The 24,994-nt window shown below is 36.8% G+C and overlaps 1 protein-coding gene across 4 annotated transcripts in view; it reads left to right on the plus strand.

The window, feature by feature from the left end:
- The window catches only part of CDH12 (cadherin 12), a 220,698-nt gene extending 196,038 nt beyond the window's left edge, over nucleotides 1-24,660 (plus strand). For 2 of the 4 annotated variants that reach the window (XM_056333477.1, XM_056333476.1), the window contains 5 exons: nucleotides 3,580-3,716; nucleotides 9,817-9,938; nucleotides 11,516-11,633; nucleotides 16,611-16,862; nucleotides 21,564-24,660. In XM_056333477.1, the coding sequence (XP_056189452.1) occupies nucleotides 3,580-3,716; nucleotides 9,817-9,938; nucleotides 11,516-11,633; nucleotides 16,611-16,862; nucleotides 21,564-22,063 (1,129 nt within the window). In that variant the 3' untranslated portion in view covers nucleotides 22,064-24,660. Of the gene's footprint in view, nucleotides 1-3,579; nucleotides 3,717-9,816; nucleotides 9,939-11,515; nucleotides 11,634-11,811; nucleotides 11,929-16,610; nucleotides 16,868-21,563 lie in introns of those variants that run through there. The other 2 variants (XM_056333478.1, XM_056333480.1) reach the window with 2 other exon arrangements.
- The last annotated feature ends 334 nt before the right edge of the window (nucleotides 24,661-24,994 follow it).

Consider the following 24,994-nt stretch of genomic DNA (forward strand, 5'->3'; position numbering starts at 1 on the left):
AGACTTGACTCTTGTCATTTTATAGACCAAATATTTCCATTCTATCATTTCTGTCCTACTTGATGTACAAATACAGTTATTTTTGAGAATACTCAGACAATGTTAGCAAAGGTGTTATCCTTCCACACTTATCCCACACATCCTCTGCCTTGAATAATATGATCTGGAATACAGTCCTCTGCTGGGAAGAATATTCAGGGGGACATATAGTTCAAAGTTTCATCCCTCTCAGTGACTATGAAATGTATATCAATGTCCTGGTACTCAGAGCTGCCAAGCAGGCCTGTTTAAGTGCTTCTGAAAAATAATACTGTTGTGTCCTATGTCAACAAGTAACTTCTTAACTTTTCAAGGAGGGAGCTGCCTCTTGGGATTAGTGCAGTTATCCATGATCTGTCTTTCAGGCACTATGAGCAGTCAGACAGACCCATCACACTTGCTTCAGACTGCTAGACCATGACTAGAAGATCTAGACAGCTGTCCTAATACCAGTATTTCAACAGTGTTCCCCTTTGTGTCACAGTCTAACAGGAAATGTAGGGCTTTATGCCCCAGATACCATGGTTTATACCTGGAAACTTACTGATTTTTTTGATGGGAGACGCTTTTCCCATTTCTTCTGTTCTTGAAAGCGTGTTTCCAAGTAAAAGTCAGAGCTCAGGCAGTACTATTTGCCTTAGAAAGAGACTAACTGTTGCTGTGCTGTTTACAAATAATCTCACATTGAGCATCAGATGATATGAAAGAGTATTTTTTGAATGTAAAAGGAAACTGCATTTCTTTTACAGCCTCCCCCCAAAATTACTTCCCTTTGGGAAATTTGAAAAGTATTTGAAATTTTCCCATTTGAAAAGCAGCCATATGGGGTCAACTCTTTTACTAAGCCTTACAGACTTACTAAAGTATCTGGGAGCAATAGTATGTCCAGAAGAGCTATCTGTAAGATTATTTTCTGCCAGGTAGGTTTTCATGTGTATGGCGCATGGACAACCAATGAAAGGAAAAAGAATGGCTGCTTGTTTGCAGTTTTTCCTGTAAATATATATATATTTTACAATACATCTCCAATAATTTCTACTCCTCTTTCTTCTGTAGTATAATTGAATATATAGCTTCTTAGGATGAGAGAAGCTGACTGTTCCACCCTTGTTGATTTTACCATTTGTGCAGTACATGGAAAGAGAAGGAAGCAATGTCTTTAAAGATAATGCCACAGTTTAAAAAAAAAAAAAAAATGCTAACAATGCTGACATAATAGTTAACACAGTGTTACCACAGGTGAAGACAATGAATTTGGAACAACTGCTACAGTTCTGTTTTAATCAAACTGTTCAATTCCCACAGAACCCACTTCCACAGAAGCAAAGAGGAATTCTGCCATTAGTATCAGCAGGAATTGTGCTAATCTTGCAGTGCTTATTGTGGACTTTGATCCTGCCAATGATTATGTTTTGGAGTAGGCATACTAGGCTTGTGCATGAAGTTAATCACCTGTCTGAATGCTTCAGTATAAACGGTCAGATTCAGATCCTAAAAATATTCATGCTTGAATGCAACTTCAAATGCAACAGTCTTCAAACTGAATATATTTTCTATATATTCATATTTTTCATATTTCTTTTTCTATATTCTATTCTATTTCATATTCTATTTTCTATATAAGCTTCTTGGTGGAGGAGGCTATCACCTATGCCGTGCTTTGAATAAGTCCTGAGTTTTCTTCCCTGGCTCATGCTGTGGTGTGTAGAGTACTTAGACAAAACTAATCTTCCTAAGGGGAAAGATAAGCAAAGTTACTTTCTCATGCTTTGATCCCATTTATTTGTTTGTGGCTGCATATTTAATTTTGGAAGAAACTACAATCTATTAAACATGCAAAGCCTGAAAGAGTAATTTTACTGCTCCCTAAAGAGTATCTCAGTGTAATGATATTTCTAATTAAATGGCTTATATTTTTCAAAATTTTTTATGTCAAACAGATTTTGCAGAATGAAATTGAAATTAGAAATGTGGGTAGACAGTAATATCACATTTAAGAAAATGTGCCTGCTCAGCTGCGCAAAAGTATAAAATTTGCCTCAGCAAAATTTTTCTGAGGCTTTTCAAATAAAGTGTTAACCTGGTAATGTTGCCTGTCAATTGAATAAATAACTTATTTCATCTACAGATAGGATTTTCTTGTAATTCTGATTAAACAAAATGTTTCCAAATGACCATGGTACCTTACTGGTGATTTTTTTGCTATTCAAGTCTTCCTGAGCTATTGGCATTCTTGAGTCCCAATCTGATATATTTCCTTTGGGAATATCCCTTTCTACCACTGCTTCCTTCTACAGCAGTAAACATTGTTTATCATTATATTCCCCATATATTCTTTCCATAAATCACACTAATCAGAGAAGGAAATAATAGCTTTTATGCTTGTTCTCATTAGTTTACATGCAATGAGATGCCATAGGAACATTCCTCTGGCCTTTATGATCTTCTAAATGTACTTGCTGTTGAGTGCGGTTTTGTTCTTATTGCCTACTGCTCACAAATGGCGTTCTCAGTTTCATCCTGCCTAGCTTTTGAGAAACATCATCAAGATATGAAGAGAGTAGCAATGTAAAAGAAATTAGTAGCTGGTGGCACTGCATCAGAAAAATTATTATTCTGTTATACCTACAAACAGTAGCATCAAATGTGAAAACAGATTTTCAAATTAATTAGCATTTAAGGCAGATGGGTTTGGAATAATTATCAGATTGCTTTTAAGCAGCTATGTTTACAAGTGCATCTCTGCTTTCTATTAAGTCCTTGCTAAGTATAAATAACAAATAAGTACACATTCTGAGTTTTGAATTTGTTCTGTGTTCCTACTTTCGACAAAGGCTTAGGAGAACAAAACAACCAATGGTATATCCCACACACACCCTTTCCCCCCAGTTCCTCACAGCTCCAGTGAAAGCTGAAGTTGCCTATTATTCCCAAAGGCAAAGAGTCTTTTATTGCTCCTATATATGTGGGGGAACAACCGCATTCTTCTCCATCTCCCATACTGTGAATGCCAACATCCCTTAGGAGATGGACTTTTGAGTAGACTCAGTGCCAACAGCCTGTATACATCCACTAGAAAACATCTTTGTACACCCTGTGAGGCTACTACCAGCCTATTGCAGCTACAAATGAATGTAAAGAGACAAGATCTGATCCACTCTTCATTCCTATTCATACCTTAAGCACTATTTCACGTATCTTTTCTCTTTTTTCCCTCTAAGCCTATCTAGTGCTTTCCAAACTGACTGGTACAAGTGATCAGGGTCACAGAAGCTGTACATCAACTTCTCGAGAGCTCAGAGTTTTCAAATAATATGAACACCAGAAATACTAAATCTTTTATTATATCCCATTTTCCCTTGAGCATTCCAACTCTGCAAAAAAAGAAATAAATAAATCATTTTTTATTGTCTTCTTCCTGCAGTGATAGTAGTTGGGAAAAGTAAAATAACAAAACTTGAGCTAGCTAGACTGCTGTTATGATAAATGAATAATCTTTGAACATTTGCATCTACTTTGTTTAATATTTTTCACATACAGATACTTTATCGATTGGAAGAATGATGTGGACAACTACTTTACAATAGATGCTACTGAAGGAACCATTGCTACTAATGAATTACTGGACAGAGAAAGCACAGCACAGTACAATTTCTCTATAATTGCAAGTAAAGTTAGTAAGTATGACACAAACTGAATTAATATGCTAATGGTGGTGTTTTTTTCAGAATGTAGTGCTCAGGCATAAATATACTGTGAAGAGTGCATGTTTTGCAAAGAGATTATTTAAGAAGGCTCAATAAATATCATTTCACCAGACTCACTGTGAGGCTAGCTGTGACGTTCAAACAGCCCTGTATATTAAGGTTTTTCTAGCAGCCCTCATGTTGCTGCAGTTCCATCAGAAGCTGAAAAACATTTTGTCAGCACAGAGAGCATGAGGAGCTGTATGGAGACCTTCCAGTTCCGAGTTCTGATTTTGTAATTCACTCCATATGAAATTAGGTTAGTCAAATAACAGGTCTGCCAATCTCCATTTGAAAGGCAGAAAAAATTGAAGACTCATTTGATTCTCATTCAAAAATTCCACTAAAATTGAGTCAAAATTTAAGGCCCTAAATTAACCAATCTGTGCGCTGCATCACTGCTCTTCTGTCTTTTCTCTGCCCAAGACTTTATACCTAACCCATTGTTTTCTTTTCCTATATGATTTGTGGTGTGTGTGTGTGTTTGTTTTTTATTTCTTGTCTTTGTGTCTTCTCCTACATAGTGGGGTGTGTGTGTTTTTATGTTTGTTTTGTTGGTTTTTTTTAAATAAGAACTCCCTTTTACCACTGTATTATGCAGCTCTAACTTTCTTCATTGCCATCCTTCTGTACATTATTCCTCCTTCATGATCCTGTCAAATTGAAATTCTCATACAACCCTTTGAATACAAGTCACTCAGTGGTTGTGTAAAGGCCAGAGACATCTTTCTGTTGACATCAGCAGGTTGTAGAAGAGGACCTCTGCTATATTTCTTATTTATGCTGTTGTGTTTATGTGTCCAGAAATGCAGGTTTCTAAAACAAACAACAAGTTTTCCTCAATGTATTGCTTGGCACTGAGTCTTCAAAAAGTAGTACATGCTATTAACAGGAAGAGGGAGATTTTGGAAAGAGAGAACTTAGGCATTTTTAAAAATAAAAATATAAATTCTTGGTTGTAGTTATGTCAAAAAAACCCCCCAACCCTATGGGCTCACTCGCTGGAACCTGAAAATATAATGAGGTCACCAGTCAAATGAACACTTGAATTTTATCTGTAGTCTGGGCAAAAAATACACTAACAGAGGCAACTATCACAAGTGATTTTGAGTATATGGAGATATATGTACATGTACACAGAAATTCCAGCAGAACTGTAATTTGTTTTCAGAGAAACTGAAAGGCAGGTAGATGCTGAGGGAAGGTCTCATAATGGTCTATGTTTCAGTAAAGCTTAATTATTATAGATTTGTTGGTGGGCAAAGAACATTTGAGATTTGTAATTTTTTTTAATGCAGTAAGGCAGAAGTTTTCATAAACTTGATGTAAATCTGTTTATTATTCCCAAGAGTAATTAAAGCTAGCTAAAACTTCCATGTTTACTTGTCTGTGCACCTTCCCAGCACACGTAATGTTTATGTAGAGCTGTAGCAGGTAGGTTATATTATGAAATTCTCAGTTTTAACAATTGCCTAGTCAAGAATCTACAATTAAAACATATTTGTGGCTCATTTCAGTGTACCTCAAAATATTTATACATTGACCATTATCCACAGCATTAAAAACAATTGCCATACCTGTACTATGCCAGTAATTGGCAATATTTTGAAGGATTTAAGGTATACTATCTGTCAAAACTTTACATGCAGTTGTCTGACTAAGAGCTAGCACAGAAGAAAAAGCTGGGGTTTGAGGGGTGACATACTGCATACAACCAAAAAAAAAGATAAAGGGAAGAAAAATCTGAAGAAAAAGAGGGGAGGCAAATTGATAAATTTCAAGAACTTCTGTTAGAAAAAAAAATAATAATTGTGACTTGTTCACTGCTGACATAGAAACAATGAAACTGCCATATCTTGTTAGAGAAAAAGTGCACTGAGTAGTGCCTCGACAAATACATGATTATCTAAGGAAAGTGGCCCAGTACTGCAATTAGTTGCATAAACTTCCCTCAGGAACGGGCACTGTTGTTACCCAAGTATTTTCAGTTCTCCATGAACTTACCTTTTTAAAAATATACAGGATCCAAAATAGTAAGTTCTGTTACTTAAAAAAATATTATTGTTAAAATACTTATTTTCTTTCTTACTGTGAGACAATAATAGCAACAACCCCTCTACCAACTTTTACACGCACCCTAATGGTCATTCTGCAAATTGTCATTTCTTGAACAGGCCAGTTATAAACAAAGCCCACCAGCTTTATCCCTATCAAGCCAGAGAAAAAAATACATTAAACTGGCTTTGCCATCATTCCCCTTATATAAATGAAACAATTCAACTGTGAGCAGATGATCTAGATTTCTTCTGGCTCTTTAGGCATCTATAGAGTCACTGCCTAATTGCCAGCTGATTTCAAAATGAAACCCTGTATGTCAAATCCATTTGTTCAATTTAAAAATATACAGTTCCATAATATATAGACTGTTAAAATATATATATATATAAAAATGTAAGATACTATGGAAACGAATATCTTTAACAGAAATTATCAAAATCAGCTAATATCTCCCATGTACATGATGCATAATTTTTGAATACATTCGTTATTTTACTGGAAAAGCATTGTTAACATATTTGTGAAAAGAAACAAGGTAACATCTGTGTTTGTGCTTTCATGGCAACATATTAATCTCTAATGTGAAGAATGTATCCTGAACTCCTCTTCGACAGTGTTTTACCTTAAAATAAACACACAAAACCTAAAGGAAAACCTAAGTTGCTCTCTGTGAGTTGCTGTGTTCTTTGCAATGAGTACTTCTAGGAGAGAAATTTCAAGTTTGGTTGTTTCTGCTGGTAACTGAGTGAACTTGACCTACTCAGCGGTTTTCTGCTCTCTGTATATATTCAGAGTCGAGGTCCTGCACTCTACTGACTAAAATAACTTCTTAGAACTTTTTTGTTTCCTCTTATACAAAGGAAACAATTCAACTAAGAGCAGGTGATCTAGATTTCTTCTGGCTCTTTAGGCATCTACAGAATCACTGCCTAATTGCCAGCTGCTAGACCAACCTGTTTTCATTCATAGGACACAATGCCTTTCTCCAAAGAGACATTTTGTGAGCAGGGATGACTCTAAATTGGAAATGAATGAGGATTCAAAGAGTTCCTATTAGATATGTTCACTATTAATTAGGTATGTTCATAGGAAGTAACATTAAATATTGTGTGATATGGGTAGTGTTTTTTTGTTGTGTGTTTGGTTTCGTTGGGTTTTTTTGTTGTTGTTTTTTAGATTCTAAGCTGAGTTTGCAAGATGGTCAATTTACCCACTACCTGTAAACAGGTACAGCACACTTCTACTTGCAGCTGATCCTACTTAACTAGGGAAGCATTGGGAAATACCTTTTAACTTTGACAGAGGCCTCTTGAAAATGCTAAAACCAAGAAAGAAATAATGTAAAATTTCTACAGTGCCACCATGAAGAGACTTTGCTCCTTGCTGTGTTAGTTATAAACAACTGAAATGTGAAGATTTATTCAAACTACAAAGTAAGCAGCTAATGCAAATAATCTGAAGGGTCCATTGAGGACCATGAAGATGGATCAGAGGGCTGGAGCACCTCTCCTATGAAGACAAACTGAAGGAGCTGAGGTTGTTCAGTCTGGACAAGAGAAGGCTCCAGGGAGACCTTACAGAAGCCTTCCACTACCTCAAGGGGGCCTACAAGAAAGCTGGAGAGGGATCTTTCACAAGAACATGTAGTGATAGGCCAAGTGGACAGTAAGGTGGATTGAGAACTGGGTGAATGGAAGAGCTCAGAGAGTTGTGATCAGCAGTGCAGAGTGTAGCTGGAGGCCTGTCGCTATGGATGTTCCCCAGGGGTCAGTACTGGGTCCAGTCTTTTTCAACTTACTCATCAATGAGCTGGGTGAAGGGACAAAGTGTTCATCTCTGCTGATGATACAAAACTGGGAGGAGTGGCTGGTATACCAGAAGGTTGCGCTGCCATTCAGTGAGACCTGGGGAGGCTGGAGAGTTGGTGCATAGTGGAACACAATGAAGTTCAACCAAGGCAAGTGTAAGGTCCTACACCCGGGGAGGAACAATCCCATGCACCAGCACAGGCTGAGGTTCACCTGCTGGAAGGCAGCTCTGAAGAGAAGCACCTGGAAGTCCTGGTGGACAGTTGCCCATGAGCCAGCAGTGTGCTCTGGTGGCCAGGAGGGCCAGTGAGGTCCTGGGGGGAGTTAGAAGAAGCCTGACCAACAGGTTAAGGGAGATTATCCCTCCCTCTACTCTGCCCTGGTGAGGTTGCATCTGGAGTGCTGTGTCCAGTTCTGGGCTCCCCAGTTCAAGAGAGACAGGGAACTGCTGGAGAGGGTCCAGGAAAGGGCTACAAAGATGTATAAAGGGCTACAGAGATTCTGCCTTATGTGGAAAGGCTCAGAGAGCTTAGCCTGTTTAGCCTGGAGACGACTGAGAGGGGATCTTATCAATGCATTCAAATATCTTAAGGGTGAGTGTCAAGAGGATGGGGCCAGGGTCTTTTCAGTCGTGCCCAGCGACAGGGCAAGGGGCAACAGGCACAAACTGCAACACAGAAGTTCCATCTGCTTACAAGGAACACTTTTTTTTACTTTGAGGGTGACAGAGCATTGGAAGAAGCTGGCCAGAGAGGTTGTGGAGTCTTCTCTGGAGACATTCAAAACTTGCTTGGACACAACTGTGTGAGCTGCTGTAGGTGAACCTGCTTTAGCAGGGGCTTGGACAAGATGATCTTAAGAGGTCCTTTTCAACTCTGACCACTATGTGATCACGTAGTTCTGTTAAAAACAGTAGCTTTAGGTTAGATATAAGGAAGATACTCTTCATTACAAGGGTAATGAGGCACTGGAACAGGTGGCCTAAAGAAGCTGTGGATGCCCCATCCCTGGAAGTGTTCACGGCCAGGTTGAATGGGGCTTTGAGCAACCTGGTCTAGTGGAAGGTGTCCCTGCCCATGGCAGGGGGGTTGGAACTCTATGATCTTTAAGGTCCTTTCCAACCCAAACCATTCTGTGATTCTAAGATTTATGCTTGAAGATTCAAGAAAACTTTTCTGGTACTTGAAATCATGACCCCATGCTGTCACTCCTACACCACCTTGATTCATAGTATATATTTCTTGAACTGTTAGTTTTGTTTAGTGGCTGCCACTCTTATGCAAAATAATTACCCTTTTCACTCACCAGCTAAACTGTTTTTTTATGTATCTATGTTGCAAGAGGTCTCAGCATAAAGTAAAAAAGACTGTTGTCTCCTTTGTATTGAATTAGTGTGTCTTTCTGTCATAGATTGCATTTGCCAGTAAACTTGTTTATAAAATTCATCTAGTGACTCGTGAAGACTATCTGCATTGTTATGACAATGGAAAGAAGCACAATGTATACTGTTTTTTTTTACCATTTCTTTTGCACAAATGCATTTGCTGTTTGCAAATACTTATGCAGTTAAAAAATAATATCTGTTACAACATAGCCTAATGGTTTAACCATAAGTTGATTGATAGCTTTACATGTTTCACTGCTAAGTTTACACTGACTCTGGCTTTCAGCAAGATTTTTCTTTGTATCTTTCTCTCTTACTTTTCCTCACCTTCTAAATGGGTACGGTCCACTTACCTCCTTAATATTTTGAAGATGTAAACACTGGCTAAGGAATAAATATTGATTTTTTGCATTCCATTGTGCAAAACAGAATTCTGTTTTAATCATTGGAAGCATTTCCCACAGACTTCGTGAAAAGTGATCTGAGAAAAGTTTGCATCTTTTATTACAAGTGCAAGTTCAAATCCTTTAATTTATGGTCTGATAAATGTAATCATGTTGGTTGCTTCCTTACCCAATGAAGAATAACAGATCAAAGTCTGGTATGAAATGTTAAGAAGTTTGCTTCTGATTTCTCCTTAGTACAAATCAGAAATAAACAGAAGTCAAGGGCTTTTCCCCAGTACTAGGATCAAAACAGTTTATGACAGCCCATGGACACTGGTGATGCAACAAACATACATAGTATCCCTTAATGTTTTTGTCCTAAAAATCATTTATAGGTAATCCACTATTAACCAGCAAAGTCAACGTTATAATAAATGTCCTGGATGTCAACGAGTTTCCTCCTGAAATTGCAGTTCCGTATGAGACATCTGTATGTGAAAATGCCAAGCCAGGACAGGTATTTCAAATTTGTAATACTTGCTGTTTTGGTTGGGTTTTTTGTTGTTGTTGTTTTGGGGGTTTTTTTTCCTTTTCTTTGCTTGTTTATAGCAATAGAAATTTCTGGGTCTGAAAATGACATCTTAGTTAGAATTCTTTTACAAATAAAATGTCTGTGTTGGAAATACGTTTTGGAGTGCTGTTTGTTGACCTTTATAGTCTATTTGTAGTCTATGTATTTTTATTATCCCTGATTATATGAGCCTGAACCACTCTTTATTGTGCATTTAATAGCTGTGACAGGAGAAGGAATCCCTTCCTTAAAGACAAGGGTAAAACTACAGTGCATAAATGGAGTAGGATGAATTACACACATTTCAGTGTCCTATTCTGAGAAAAAGAGCGCACAACCCTAAAGACAATCCTCCTGAAAGCTTGGGTCTTTTAAGCAATTTGAAATATATATACATAGCAAGCAAAACCTATTTCAGATGCAGAATATCACCTGACACCATGAGTGATGCCAGCATTAGTAGAGCTGGCCCGAGAAGCTGTTGGCATGTGCTCCTTCTGTGCAAAATTTGTGTAATTAAACACAGCGCTGCAAAACACCAAAGCCCACCATCATACATATTAGCAGCTAATACCGTTTCCAAGACAAGACTTGTAACTTCAGTTGTTCAACTTAGAGAGTGGATGCCAGCCATGGAAGGAACATATTCAGCCTGCTGTGTAATCAATGACTTATCTTTGTATGTGTGTAGCATGTAATCAGTCTGTGTGATTTTTACTGCTATTATTACAGATTTGTCTATGACTTCATATGATATTCCTATCTCATCTTTTTTTGTTGTTTAATGTGTTTCAGTTAACTACCATACAACATAATTTAACTTCTAGTTTATTAGACACCTTTAGTTTCTTATCCAGGCACTAAGAATTGAAAGAGGAACCCTTCACAGGGAAGGCTGAGACAAGCACTGAGCTGTCAAATATTATTTTACACCTTTGTTACATAAAAAATGCCTTCCTCTTTAAAAGATCAGTGGCAATCCTACTATGAAACATTTTAAAAGTACTGCACTTACCTGAAATCTAGTGGATAAGACTCTGGGACCCAAAAGTTTCTTCATACCTAGATGGTGCAGACCTTTCAACCATCTCTACTTCAATTAGAAGTACTAATTAGTAATTAGTAAAATTAGGGTGCAGCTTTGTGAAGTACTACAGCATGTACTGGTCATAACTGTGATAGTAGGAGTGGCAGACAAAGTGAACTGTCTTTAAACACTCACCTAAAACAATCACTAGTATTTTGGTAGAAAGGACAATTATTGAATACTTCTGCTATGAATATAAGGTAAATCTTTCTGATTTCCTTCAGCTATGTCAAAGTGAGACCTTCGGAGACATCATGAGTTCTCTGGAAGCTAAACTATTCATACGTCTCGCCTCCAGCATCCAAATGTTAGGGGAATGAGAGTAATCCAACAAGATTCCGCTTCCATTGCTTCATTTGATGTTCACTTTACACTTCTACAAAACTTCTTTTAGAAGAGTGAACTGACTTCAGAATTGATCTTAATCTGGTTTCAGGTGATACAGACTGTCACTGCAGCAGACAAAGATTTGTCACCCGCTGGGCAAAGGTTTTCCTTCAGACTGTCAACTGAGGCTTCCAACAAACCAAATTTCACAGTCCATGACTACAGAAGTAAGTTGGTTACATGTATCTTTCTTTCAGAGCAGCAGGCTGTGATTATAATGACAAACATGATTACTTTGTATTACAGTCATGTCTACAGACTAATTTTATTTGACATTTCTAAATGCTAAACTATCTAGGACATACATTAATATAAATTCAGGTTTGCACCTTTTCTCATTTTTAGGGGACAGGAATTGTCAGAACACCAAAGGCTGAGATTTCCCTACAGGCCTGCAAAAACACTGCTACCTGTTTTATTTTCCTTTAATCATTCAAAATCTCAGGAAGAACCCATATGCCAATGCAGGTATACCCTTAAACAAGGCACTATTGCTGCTTTGTTTAAATACTATTACTTTGCTAACTGTTTTCAAAGTACCACCTATTGTGCTTTCTGGAGGATGCATAGTCCTGCAGAAGAATTAGTTCTAAATAAGGACAGTGCTGCTGCAGTGTAACACCCCCACAACACTCTTAAAAATTTGTAGATTTATATAATTAACATATCTGATTTCGCCCCTAATTTTTCTCATAACTGATCATCTTTTTTTTTCTTTTTCACTTCAATGCTTCTTTGAATGGGAATGAACAGCCCAAGATGAAAAAATTGATCTTTTCTTCTACCATAAACATCTTCAAGAATGTAGTTGTGAACAGACACATCTAAAACATCATAATAAACTGTAGCAAATTTTCACCACTAATTACTTTAACCGAATAAAGAAAAAAAAATGAGTTTATCAGCTATTAGGTGATCTTTAAAAAGCTGTGATATGATAAACTTTTCACAAAAAGTGTTCACTTAGCAGAGAAAGAACACCTAAAACCATCCAATAAAGTTCATTAACATTCGTTTGCCTATATAACTATGTAGCTTATAAGTATTACTTAAAGAAAAAGTATATAATTCTTAACTATGTTTTTAGATTTTATTAATTTTATTCATTATTATTTTTAATTTAAATTTTACATAATACTGATGATGTAAAGGTTATTTTCTTGAGAATTACGTAATCCAAGTCCTAAAAAGTACTAGAAATGGATAATACATAGAATGAAAAAAATTGCAGAGGTCACTTATTTAGCTTTTTTTAAAACCATTCAAGTATATCACCTACATTGCTTTTGAAGCCATACACTTCTGTCAATGTTTGGTCATATGGTATTAAAGCCAACAAAATAAGCACGGCTATTAATCATGAAGACCTTTATCATTAAGAAAATTCCGGAAGAAATAGATTTGAAACAGCAGAAAAATAAACTGTGCTTATTTTGTCTTTTTATATAGCTCCTTTGTGAAGATGGCAAGACAAATACAGTTTATTCCCAAATGTATTAGGTGAATTTTATATTGGTATGTCATAGATAGCTTAAAACCTTTTACAGATGAGCAAAGAATTTAATTTAATGATTTTTAAATACAGTAATGAAACCATAGTAATTCATAATATTGCAGACCTAAATAATAGTGTCTTCTGAAACCAAAAATATGTAGCTCAGCATTTTAGCAGAGATCATTCAAATAGGTTTCTCGAGACAGAGAGCTCAACGAGTATGAGGGGCAACCTCACAATGGATTCAAGTGGGCTTACTTCTGCTCTTGGAAGATTAGGTCATTACTCTTCTCCAGATGTGCTTACTCTAAACAGTCTGGGTTTAACAGCTACTAGTATATAAAAATGTTGTGATATTTTGATATCTAACTGTAATTATGCCAAAAACATTTAAATGCTTTACATCTGTGTCCCACTGGATTTATAATTATGCCAAAAACATTTAAATGTTTTACATCTGTGTCCCACTGGATTTATAATTTTGGACAATGCTTAAGTTTGCTTCTCATTAATGCTGCACTGAAGTTTCTGTTATTTTCTGTTCCCTACTTAGCTGTTGGTAGTATTTCTTTGGAAAACTCAGCATAATAAACTTTGGTTATAAGTAACGGTTATAATTAAAGAGGAAAAAAAAGTTATCTATATCTTAACAGAAGCAAGAAAATATACCTCTTGATCATCCAAATATTTTACATGAATTACTTTCATCTTTTCACTTTTCAACACATTTGAAGGCCCATATGGGCAGTACCTTTGTAATTACGTGGTCTTATAACATAAATACTACATATTTCCAAATACCTTTGCTGATCTTTTTGTCAAAATTTCTTTAAAGCAAGAACTTTAATTTCTTTCTTTCTGTCCATTTCCTAAAATACCCTTTAATTTCACCAAGATTATTATTTTTTTAATAATAACAAACTATTGCTTTAAATGTGTCTTCCAGTTCTTCTCAGGTGATTTTAACATACTTAATTCCTCAAAAGAATATTTAAACTTTAAAATACTGTACAGTAATTAAACTCAATGACCTTTCTCATTTACAGCTTTTGTGATGTGTGCTTAGTATATGAGTTTGATGAGGAAATTTCTCAAATATTATTAGATAATTAAATTTCCCTGTTTAACCAGTAATACTGACAGCCAGATTACTTTGGATCTCAGTAGTCTGCTAAGAAACTTTCTCTACTGTATAAAAACAATTGCAGTATTTCCATTAAAATGGAATTACAAGCCACCAAGACACACAATTTTTCATGCATAAATATTTGTTTGTGTATGTACCTATACATATACTGTTAAAAGCATTTCCTAACACCTAATAAAAAAGACAAAAGTAGTACACTATTTACTGAAATAAAAGGAAGACAGAAAAAACAGCTTTGGGGAGTATTTTCCAACCATAAAAACCATTTTAATTTGTGATGATTTACAGAGCTATTAGAAAAATCTGTGCAAACAGAAACTTTGTATAATATTTTCAATATCTTCTGCCTTTTGTTTGCCAGAAAGTTGGAAGGTCTGCTCTGTGCACAATTTAAAAGTATAATAACACAACCTTATTTTCCTTTTTCCTAAATTAAAAACACAAATGCCATTATCTTTTGAGTTAGCAATTATGTTAGTCCCAAGCAGCTACTTTGTGAAAGGAATTTTGATATTTTATTATTTTTTTTTTAGGAAACAATCTTGTCCACTGTGTAACAATTAATGCTGTTACAAGTAAAGGTGTCATTTAATATTTTTAAACGTCAGGAAGATCAATAACCAATGTTATTCTATACACCTAAAAATCATGGGTGGTGTGATATCACAGCAGGTGTAATATGTTTGTAGCACACTCAAGAGAATAAACTTTTCTGAGTTCCGTACTCAAAATATAACTTAATGAGGACAGGAGCCAGACAGAAGCTGCATTTGGAGTCTCTATAAATGTAAAGACAGGGAAACGTTATGTTTATAGACTATGCCTTCAGCAGTGCTAAGACCAACTCAGCAAAGGTGAATAGAAGTGAGAGGGCCTGGGAGAGCTGGAGTGCTTCCAGCTGAACCACCCATCTTTCTCTTTCCACTCTGCTCTCCAGAGGGGGCTTCCCTGCTGAGCACACTCAGTCACTCCTGTAAGAGGGAATTTTTTTCTCTCCAAACTATCACACACTTCCTGAAAATGAATTTATTGCCAACAGACTGAAGAACCAGAAGCTGTCTCAACTTCGCGGTGCAGCTCTAGGCTGCTCTGTGGAGTTCAAACGTGTCTGTGTCCATATTTTCAAAAGGACCCTGAACAATTGAAAGGGGTCATAGAAGAGCAAAAAAAATTGTTCAAAGTCAAAGACTTAAGAGCTTGATCTATTTGATTCTTCTCAAAGGAGAAAGTCAGATGGTTGCATTGTATTAAAGTGATCTTCAACACAAAAATTAGACAAAAAAAGAAAAAGAACAGTAATAATTCTGTTAATAGAAATAGAAATAATAGAAATAAGATTAAGATGGATTACCCCAAAATAGATCTAAAAATCTTTATATAGTGTAGATGATTAATCATAGGGAAAAAACAAGCTGAAGGTGGAAGTTTGTTTGATTCATACAATTTTGAGACACTTTTTCAAAACTAAATGTCACTAAACTTGATGAGTTCATGTGCCATGTTTGAGTTTGATATAAAAGGGAATTTCTGAAATAAGCATTTTTTTCAGTCAAGTGCTTTCTCAAAGGTGTCATAACATATCTGATTTCAGATATTTAGGGTTCATTCTTATTGTCCTTAATTAGAACTGCACACAAGTATTTCAGCGTGGAATTCAGAGCCCTTAATCCTTCTACCTAGTGACAAAACTCCAAGGGATAAAAGTTGTAACATAGACAGCAAGTGACCTCTCCTAAAGATATAGTAAAGAACATGGATGAGATGGAAAAATGGCAACTTCTGCAGGCTACCTTCATTCCAATCTGTCAGCTAATTAATTCTCTGCTAATTTCATTTGGAGTTTATTTTCAATGTAATTCTTTTAATCTGCACATCATTTATCTGCTACTCTGATTCAAGAAAAGCAGCGATCACTGAATATCTACTGGGAAGAAATGATAAAACATAACTTCTAGGAGTTCTGAACACACTCATGACTAATTGAGGGAAAATATACTGATTATGAAGTACTCAGTTGATTTCTGTACTTGTTTTTAATCGGGCAGGAATGTTGAAGGGGTTTTGCATTTTGTCCAGTTATATTACTTACAGTTTGAAGGAGAAATGAATTAATTGAGATGTTTCTAAATACATGTGCAAAGTCCTTTGGACCACAGGCTTGGAATATAAGGAGATAAGGAGAAAAGAAAAACTGAAAAGCCTTCCTAATATAATACCTGTAATGCTTTTTCAAATTATTATTTATGTTTTCTTCAAAATTTCAGCTGTCAAGCTAAGAAGTTTACAAGAAACAGAATATTACTTAATGTTCTGCAAGAAACAGCTGTACCAAATCATAATACAATACCTTCTGTAACGATAAAACAATGCAATTACATAAATCATGTCATTCACTGAGTTTCCAAAATGAAATGGCTGCCTATTATTAAAGGTGATACAAACTACAAAGGTGAATTGACGTACACAATAAAAATCCTGTAATGACTGTGTCATGTTTTACAGACAACACTGCTGGGATTGAAACCAGGAGAAATGGTTACAACAGAAGGCAGCAAGAGCTGTACTTTCTTCCAGTAGTAATAGAAGATAGCAGTTACCCTGTCCAGAGCAGCACAAACACATTGACTATCCGTGTTTGCAGATGTGATTCTGATGGTACCATCCAATCCTGCAACGTGGAAGCAATATTCCTGCCAGTAGGCCTCAGCACAGGAGCACTGATTGCCATTTTGCTGTGTATTGTTATACTTCTAGGTTAGTTCTTATAAAACTGTGGGAAGTGCGTTACTCTGATTATTCACTTGTGAACTGATTTGTGTTGTTACTAGCCTCATCTATCATTTAACAAAAGCCATTGAAAATGTGTGGCAGTTTATGAGTACTTTAATGCTTCTATGTTTCTGAAAAAACATTCCAAAGCACCGACCATGACTGTGAATCTGAATAATACCTAGGTATTTCTTATTACATGAAAAACAAAAAAGCTTTCTGTGGAATCCAAACCATTATTTTCTTTTTTACTCTGAAACAGTGTTGTTTAAATACCTTTCCTGAAGGATTGATATTTTTAAATAATTACTAAGGTAGACAGGTCCTACTGAGAGTAACAGCAGTAAGTACTTATTAAGGGCCTTTAATTCTTCAAGACAGCATGAGCAAAAGCAGAACAAAGAAATGAGAGAGGTTAAAATAATTGTAATGTAGACTGTGACTGGCTAGATCCATGTAAAACTTTACAGGCACATTTTAATTTCAGGCAGGCATGGATTCCATAAGGTGGCATTGTCATTTGATCTACATTATATTTAAATATTGCCTTATTTACTGCATGCCCAAAGCAGTCAATAGTCATGTGCAACCTATTTATAATGTACCCTTAAGGAACTGATAACAAAATAAAACCAACTTTGTAGCTCACACAGGCCCAACGTAGGCTGCAGAAAACAGACTGATGCTTACAGATGCTAGCCTATGACTCTTCTGGGCTTCCTAGATCTGATAATACTCCTTACACAGGTCTAATGCATAGGCAAAAATGGCTGTAGACACAGAATATAACATATGGATACTGCCTTGCATTTGAATAATACAGTAATCCACCATTTAAGTAAATTACTATAATAGCTTCTGAGTAGCAGTGGGTAAAAGCCAGAATTTCTGTTCTGTGTAAAATTTTTATGTTGTGAGAAAAGTTGTTTCAGCTTGGAAGAATGGCAGACAGTCATACTTCCCATGAATAGAACTTACTAACAAGTACACCCATTCTGAAGAATTTTAAAACAAAGCAAAACAAAACAAACAGATCATTTTTTTTTTGGAAGCAAAAAGAATGCTGTCTCCTTTACCTTGGGACTACTTTTTTTACTTTTAGAGGTTTCCTGGATAAAGGCAGCCAGGGGTGAGCCTCAGCATCAAAGAAATTCCACTATGAAAAAACCTTTAACATTTTCACATGAAGAGAGAGCTCTGATTGACTTATGTCTTAACCTCTATGTTACAGAGCAAAGTGCCTAGAATCCCTAAACACACAGCTGCAGGACAAGCTGCCACATTTGTGTCCAGTAAAAATGGCAGAGTATCTGGGGAAGTGGGAAGCCTGAATTTCCTCCAAATTTGCTGGGTCATCATGGAGGCCTTCAATGGAACTGTGTTTATGTTTCCCTAATGGTTTGTTGAAATAAACAGGTTATTTTAAAAAAACCAGCATGTTCAATGAAAAATAACTATGTCAAAGGACTCCTTACCAGCTTTGCTGCTGATTGATGCTCTTGGAAAATACAAAGCTAATGAAGGTATTTTAATTCCCACTCTGCTCAGATTGCTAGACTGAATTACTGAGATTAGGCTTGGAAAAGAGGTTTTGGTCCTTTAATAACCCGCTTCATTCTAATCAGCCTGGTAATATTACGTAGAAAAACTAATGTATAAATAATGAGATCTCCACTTCTGTGTGTAACCTAAGAGAATGGTGTCTATCTTACATCCAGACTTTCTCCTTACTATTCCATTGATCAATTTAAAATCTCCTTTTAGGTTTTCATTTCTTGCTATGAACCTGGCCTCAAACAGAGTCATTAAAATAGTAGTTGAAGTCATTCTTGTTGAACTAATTTCTACAAAAAAAGATAGTCAACATATCACCAGAATCAGGAGTTATTTTAGGCCACACAGCCTGACCATGAGTTTATAATCATTTCAACTCCTGTATTCATTATTGTGTTACTTCACCAACAGCACTTAGAACACTGTCAGTTCTACCAAAGGCAGTTTAGGGAACAAAAAATAATAAAAGGCCAGTTTTGTATAAGAAGATTTTGCATTCGATGAAATATATCTCCAAAGACAAACTATTGGGAAAATAACCAAAAACAACGAAAGAAAACCTACCACACGCTGATTGCCATTGAGATGCCATTTGGAATAAAACCAGTTTGTAACATTTTATTTTATATAGAATCACAGCTGGAAGGCACTTCTGAAGATCATGTAGTCCAACCTCCCTGCTTACAGCAGGGTCAGTTAGAGCAGGTTGCTCAGTAACCAGCTGGGTTTTGAGTATCTCCAAGAATGAGTACACCTAACTTCTCTGGGCAATATGATCAATGCTTGCTTGACTATTCTGACAGTAAAGCAGCTCTTACATTTTAATGGAATTTCCTGTATTTCCATTTGTGCCCATTGCCTCTTTTCCTGTCGCTGGGCACCACTGAGAGAAATCTGGCTCCATCTTTACTTCCATCCATCAGGTAATTTACACACCGGTAAGGTCCCCCTGAGAATTCTCTTCTCCAAGCTGAACAGATCCAACTCTCTCAGCCTCTCCTTGTATGGCAGATGTTCCAATCCCTTAATAATCTTTTTTTTTGCTCTGCACTAACTCACTCCAGAAAGTCCATGTCCGTCTTGTACTGAGGAGCTCAGAACTAGAGGTAGAACTCCAAATGTGCCTGCCTAGGGCTGAACAGAGGGGAATGTCTTGCTGACAGTGCTTTTCCTAATACAGTTCCAAATATTTCTGGCCTTCTTTGCCACAAGGGCTCATTCCTGGCTCATGGTGAACTTGTTGTCCACTGGGATTCTAGGTCCTTCTCTACCAGGCTGCTTTCTGGCCAGTCAGCCAACAACATCTACAGTATGTGATTATTCCTCACCATGTGTTGGATTTGGCATTTCCCTTTGTTGAACTTCATGGGGTTCCTGTTGTCCCATTCCCTCAGCCTGGTGAGGTCCCTTTGAATAGTGGCACAATGCCTGCTTTGTAACACCTGCAAACTTGTTGAGGGTGCACTCAATCCCATGATCCAGGTATTTTATGAAGATGTTAAATGAAACTGGTTCCAGTATCAACCCTGGGGTACATCATTGGTGACTGACCTCCGTCTGGTCTTTGGTCTATTGATCACTGTTGCTTTTTCAGTTTTCCTGAGAAGGTTGTTACAGAAAAGAGCATCAAAAGCTTTGCTAAAGTTAGGATAAAAATAATGCACTTTGCACCCTTCATCCACCAGTCACCTCACTGTGGAGGGCTATTGGATGAGTGGAGCAGAATTTCACCTTCATAAATTCATGCTGACTACTCTTGATCTCCTTCCTGTTCTTGCTATGTTTGAAAATAGTTTCCGGAATTATTTGCTCCATCACTTTGCCAGGATCAAGGTGAGGTTGACTGGCCTGTAGCTCCCTAGCTCATTTTTGCCTTCCTTAAAGATAGGAGTGACACTTTATCCAGTCCTGAGAAACTTCTCACGGTCCCCATGACTTTTCAAAAATTATCACAAGTGGCCTCACAATGATGTTAGTCATCTCCCTCACCACTCGTGTGCATCCCATCAGGTCCTGTGCACTTGTGCGTCAAGTTTGTTTAAGTCTTTACTAACCTAATCCTCTGCCACCAAGGATAAGTCTTTCTTGTTCCAGACTTACCCTCTGATCTCAGGGACATGGGATTCCTGAAGGACAACTTTACCAATAAAGACAGAGGCAAAGAAGCCATTGAGTAGTTTGGACTTTTCTGTGTCCTTTGTCAACACGGCCCCTGCCTAATTCAGGAGTGGGCCCGGATTTTTCTTTCTTTTTTTCTTTTTTTTTTTTTCCCCCTGATGTTGTACAAGCCCTTCTTGTTGTCCTTCATGTCCCTTACAAGATTCAATGCCAGATGGGCTTTGACTTTCCTAATGAACATCCCTGCATATTCAGACAGCCACTGTATATTCCTCTTGTTTCACCTGTCTGTTTTCACCTCCTATATGTGTCTTTCTTTTTTTAAATATGTGAGCTTAGTCAGGAGCTTTTCATTCATCCATGCAGACCTCCAGCTGCCTTTGCTTGATTTACTGCTCATCGGAGCACTGTTGAGCTTGGAGGAGGCGATACCTGAAAATCAACCAACTCTCTTGGACCCCTTTTCTCTCCAGAACCATTTCACATGGGATTTTTCAAAGCAGATCCCTGAAGAAACCGGTGTGCTCTATAAAAAGCTGAAGTAGGATTATTTTTTCTCCACTTCAGAGATTCTTACCAGTCGTCATCATGCCCACACACACACACACCCCTTCTCTAATATTATGGAGGGTTTTTTGCTCTGCAATATGGATATTTGGGGATTTTGGGCAACAGAAGACATTTTAAAAAAAACCCCATCTCTCCCTTTCTGAATTAAAAATCTGAAGTCTTTCCAATTATATTTGTTTGCAAAGCAGGCCAGTAAGACAATTATTTGTTACTTCCTTCAGAAGCACAGCAAGCACTAAGGAAAGTTAGACTCATACATCAAACAGCAAATGACTTTTCATTGGCTAGAGCACTGTTATTTTTAAAATAATAGTAGGAGCATATCCTCTAAGGAAAAAGGTCCCTTTGATTGCTTGCAACTTTCAAAGGAAGATATAACGGTATGTCATCAGAGTAGCAAATTATTTTTGAGCGTGTCTTAACTTCGGTTTTCTCTCATTACAGTCATTGTGGTACTGTATGTAGCACTACGGAGGCAGAAGAAAAAGGACACTCTGATGACCTCTAAAGAAGACATCAGAGATAATGTTATCCATTATGATGATGAAGGAGGTGGAGAAGAGGACACCCAGGCTTTTGACATAGGTGCCCTGAGGAATCCCAAAGTGATTGAAGATAACAAAATACGCAGGGACATAAAACCAGACACCTTGCGTTTTCCGCGTCAGAGACCACCAGTGGAAGATAACACAGACATAAGAGATTTCATTAATCAAAGGCTGCAGGAAAATGATGTAGATCCGACTGCACCCCCTTATGACTCCTTGGCAACCTATGCTTATGAAGGAAATGGATCTGTTGCAGAGTCTCTCAGCTCTATAGACTCCCTTACTACAGAGGCAGACCAGGATTATGACTATCTGAGTGACTGGGGACCTCGTTTTAAGATCTTGGCAGACATGTTTGGAGAAGAAGAAAGTTATAACCCTGACAAAGTCACTTAAGTACAACTACAACAGTGAAACAAAAATGAAAGTAAACCAACAACAAATCTAAAAGATAAACCTAAGCTTTATACACAACAGGATTCATTTGATTATAAAAGACGGCAACTGTTTCCAGCAAGTTACTGCATTTATCATACTGTCAGTTTTGGTTTGATCTGCAAAGGAAAGATAAATCCTGTAATATACAGTTTTTTGTTGTTGTTATTTTGTTACTCTGGAATTATACTGAGACAAGCTCAGGCCTACAAGGTACAGTTTACTGACCTGACTTAGAAAGAAGATAGCTTTCTGGCATCACGGTGGAAGAGTGGTAGCTTTTTCGTAATTCCACTAAAGTGCCTATTGAAACTTTTATCATTTAAGTGGTAAAGTCTGCTGGGATGGTGTTACAAAACTGAATGGTAAATTGGACAAGAACTTTAAGACAAGAAGCAATAGCAACGTGCTGACTTCTTTTAGAACAAAAATGGAGATCACTTCCTGGAGTATATCTAATGACTAAAACTAAGGAGGGTGGGGGGGTGGGTTGTGTGTACATTGTGTTTGGGGATTATGTTTCGTTTTTTTAAAAGAAGAAAACAATATGTCAAGATGTCATATTTTTTCTTCCAAAATTTCACTGAAAAATTACATTTGAAATGCTATTGCTCACTCTGAACATGTAAATCCCAAATTAAAAAGGAAAAGATCTTAGCATACATCAGTGAATATTTAAAATGTTCATGCAAATATTACATTTTTCCAAAATAATTAAAAGATGAAAGCAGCTATTCCTTTATGTGAAGGAAGTTTTCCCTTGGCTCACCCTCTTCTTTTAAAATTAGATTAGTATTAGAATGTAAAATGGAGAGGGTTTCTTAAAAGTATTATTGTATTTTTAGTACCAAGAATTTTTTCCCTTGTAACTACGGCTAAAGAAGTACATGTAAAGAACTCCACATCACTTTCTTTGCAATTAGATTGTTACTCTGTAGGTACTATAGACACATATTATAGAGATAGTTTTTTTTTCAACTGACCATCTGCTACAGTTCAGCATATCATTGCATATCACTGTCACACCCACATAATACATTTCAGAAAGCCTTTTGAAGAGGGAATTTGCTCTTGCCAAAATATTAACAGAGGCAGAATAAAAATATAAACCAGTATGTTTGTCCACTCTTTACGTACATATCCACACGTAAATGTAGCTGTACAGGTAACAGAAATACAGATATGCACAAGGCATTATGCCATGAAAGATCTCCTGTAAAACTGTTTCATGTGACTTTTACTGATGATCTAAGGCATAGATGTTTTGTAAGAAAATGGTTTATGTCCCCCAAAGTGCATATATCCTTATATTCTCCTTCTAAAATCTCCACAGTGCTATATAATCTGCTTGAGCTCTACACGTGATTAATGGCACTGGCAAGGTCAGCCCAAGTCTTTCATGAATCAGAGGTCTTTTATTCACCTCAGCTCTACAGCTTACTTCTGCTGCTGCTGAAGAATTAATAACTACCAGATATAGTTAGCTCACAAGTCTGATATTAACGTACACAAAGATCCCTTTACTCTCGGGGAAATGTAAAGGTATTTCAAAGCTGTATACATTAATATCCCAATGAAACTTTAAAAGGTGTATAGTTTAAATAAGTGTTGGATCGTTAGGTACAATTGGACAGGGTGGTATTAAAACCACAATTGTTATAGCTTCTATCAGCAGAGTGCTGAGGAAATGACACAACATATGGTAACAAGAAAGGTCTCTTTTTTTTTTTCTTTATCAGCAAAGATATCCTATGTTCCCTGAAAGGCAAACTAAGCTAACAAAAGCTCTCATCTCACAGGACAAGGAAGCAGATGGAGTGGCAGGGCCTATTTACCAGCAGAGCAACTTTCATATGGAAACTGATGTTTTTAATTTTTGCACATCTTGATAGAATAGCAAAGGCAACATAATACTGCAGAGTGGGCCTAAACCAGAGCTCTGGGGGAAAACAAACCAACCAACCCAAAACATTGCTACTAGTTACAACATAGATTTGATTCATACAAAATTCCCACTTGTTAACGTAGGTAGCAATGCTAAATATGCATGTAGCATATGCATGGCCATGCTTCCTACCTTGCTGCCACAGATAAAATAAGCATCTGACACTGCTCATTTACAGGTGTGCAGTCCTGCAGCCAAACTCTGCTTTTAGTAACTGCATTAGTCCTTTACATGTATTTCACTAGTAAAGTCAGCATAAGTGAGAGCAGTGTTTGATATTTTGACATCGTGGCATGCTTGTTCCTGAGAAAGTTGCGTGTATTTGTAGTGGGTACTGGGTGGACATTACCGCTCTTGACTAGGTTGGCAATTGCTCTAAGCAGAACAGTCTGTGCCTGACTTCCAACATGGGTAGACAGAAAACGTGGTCTTAAACATACTGCTACATGCAATCTAATATTTGAGAGTGAGTTGTTGTATGTTAATTTAATACCAAATTGAATATCAAATGAACATTTTTGACATTCAAGAGGTTTGTAATTGAGATGTTTCTACCATATAATTAATAAACCTCCAGGAAGATTTTTTTTTTTTAAAGTATGTAATTACTAATGCAATTGTCCTGTAAAATCATAATTAAAATCTTTTAAGACCTTTCTTTTAAGAGTGATCAAACAATTTTAACTTAATGGGTATTTTTTCTAAACAGCTCTGTAGAATTAAAGAAAATAATTACTTTTCATTTATGTGTAAGCTGGGATCCAGGAAATCTGTGTTTAATTCCATGTTCTCTCACTTCCCCCCCCCCCCCCCCCCCCCCCCCCAAAGGTGCTTGTCAGGTTTTTAACACTTTATTTTTTAAAAGGTAATTAGATAAATATTGAATTTACAAGATTTAAAATATTTCAAGGTATCTGGGATGACCTGAAGTCAACGGAATTAAGGAA

This window comes from Falco biarmicus, chromosome 3 (genome assembly GCF_023638135.1).
Source record: "Falco biarmicus isolate bFalBia1 chromosome 3, bFalBia1.pri, whole genome shotgun sequence".
Lineage (NCBI taxonomy): Eukaryota > Metazoa > Chordata > Aves > Falconiformes > Falconidae > Falco > Falco biarmicus.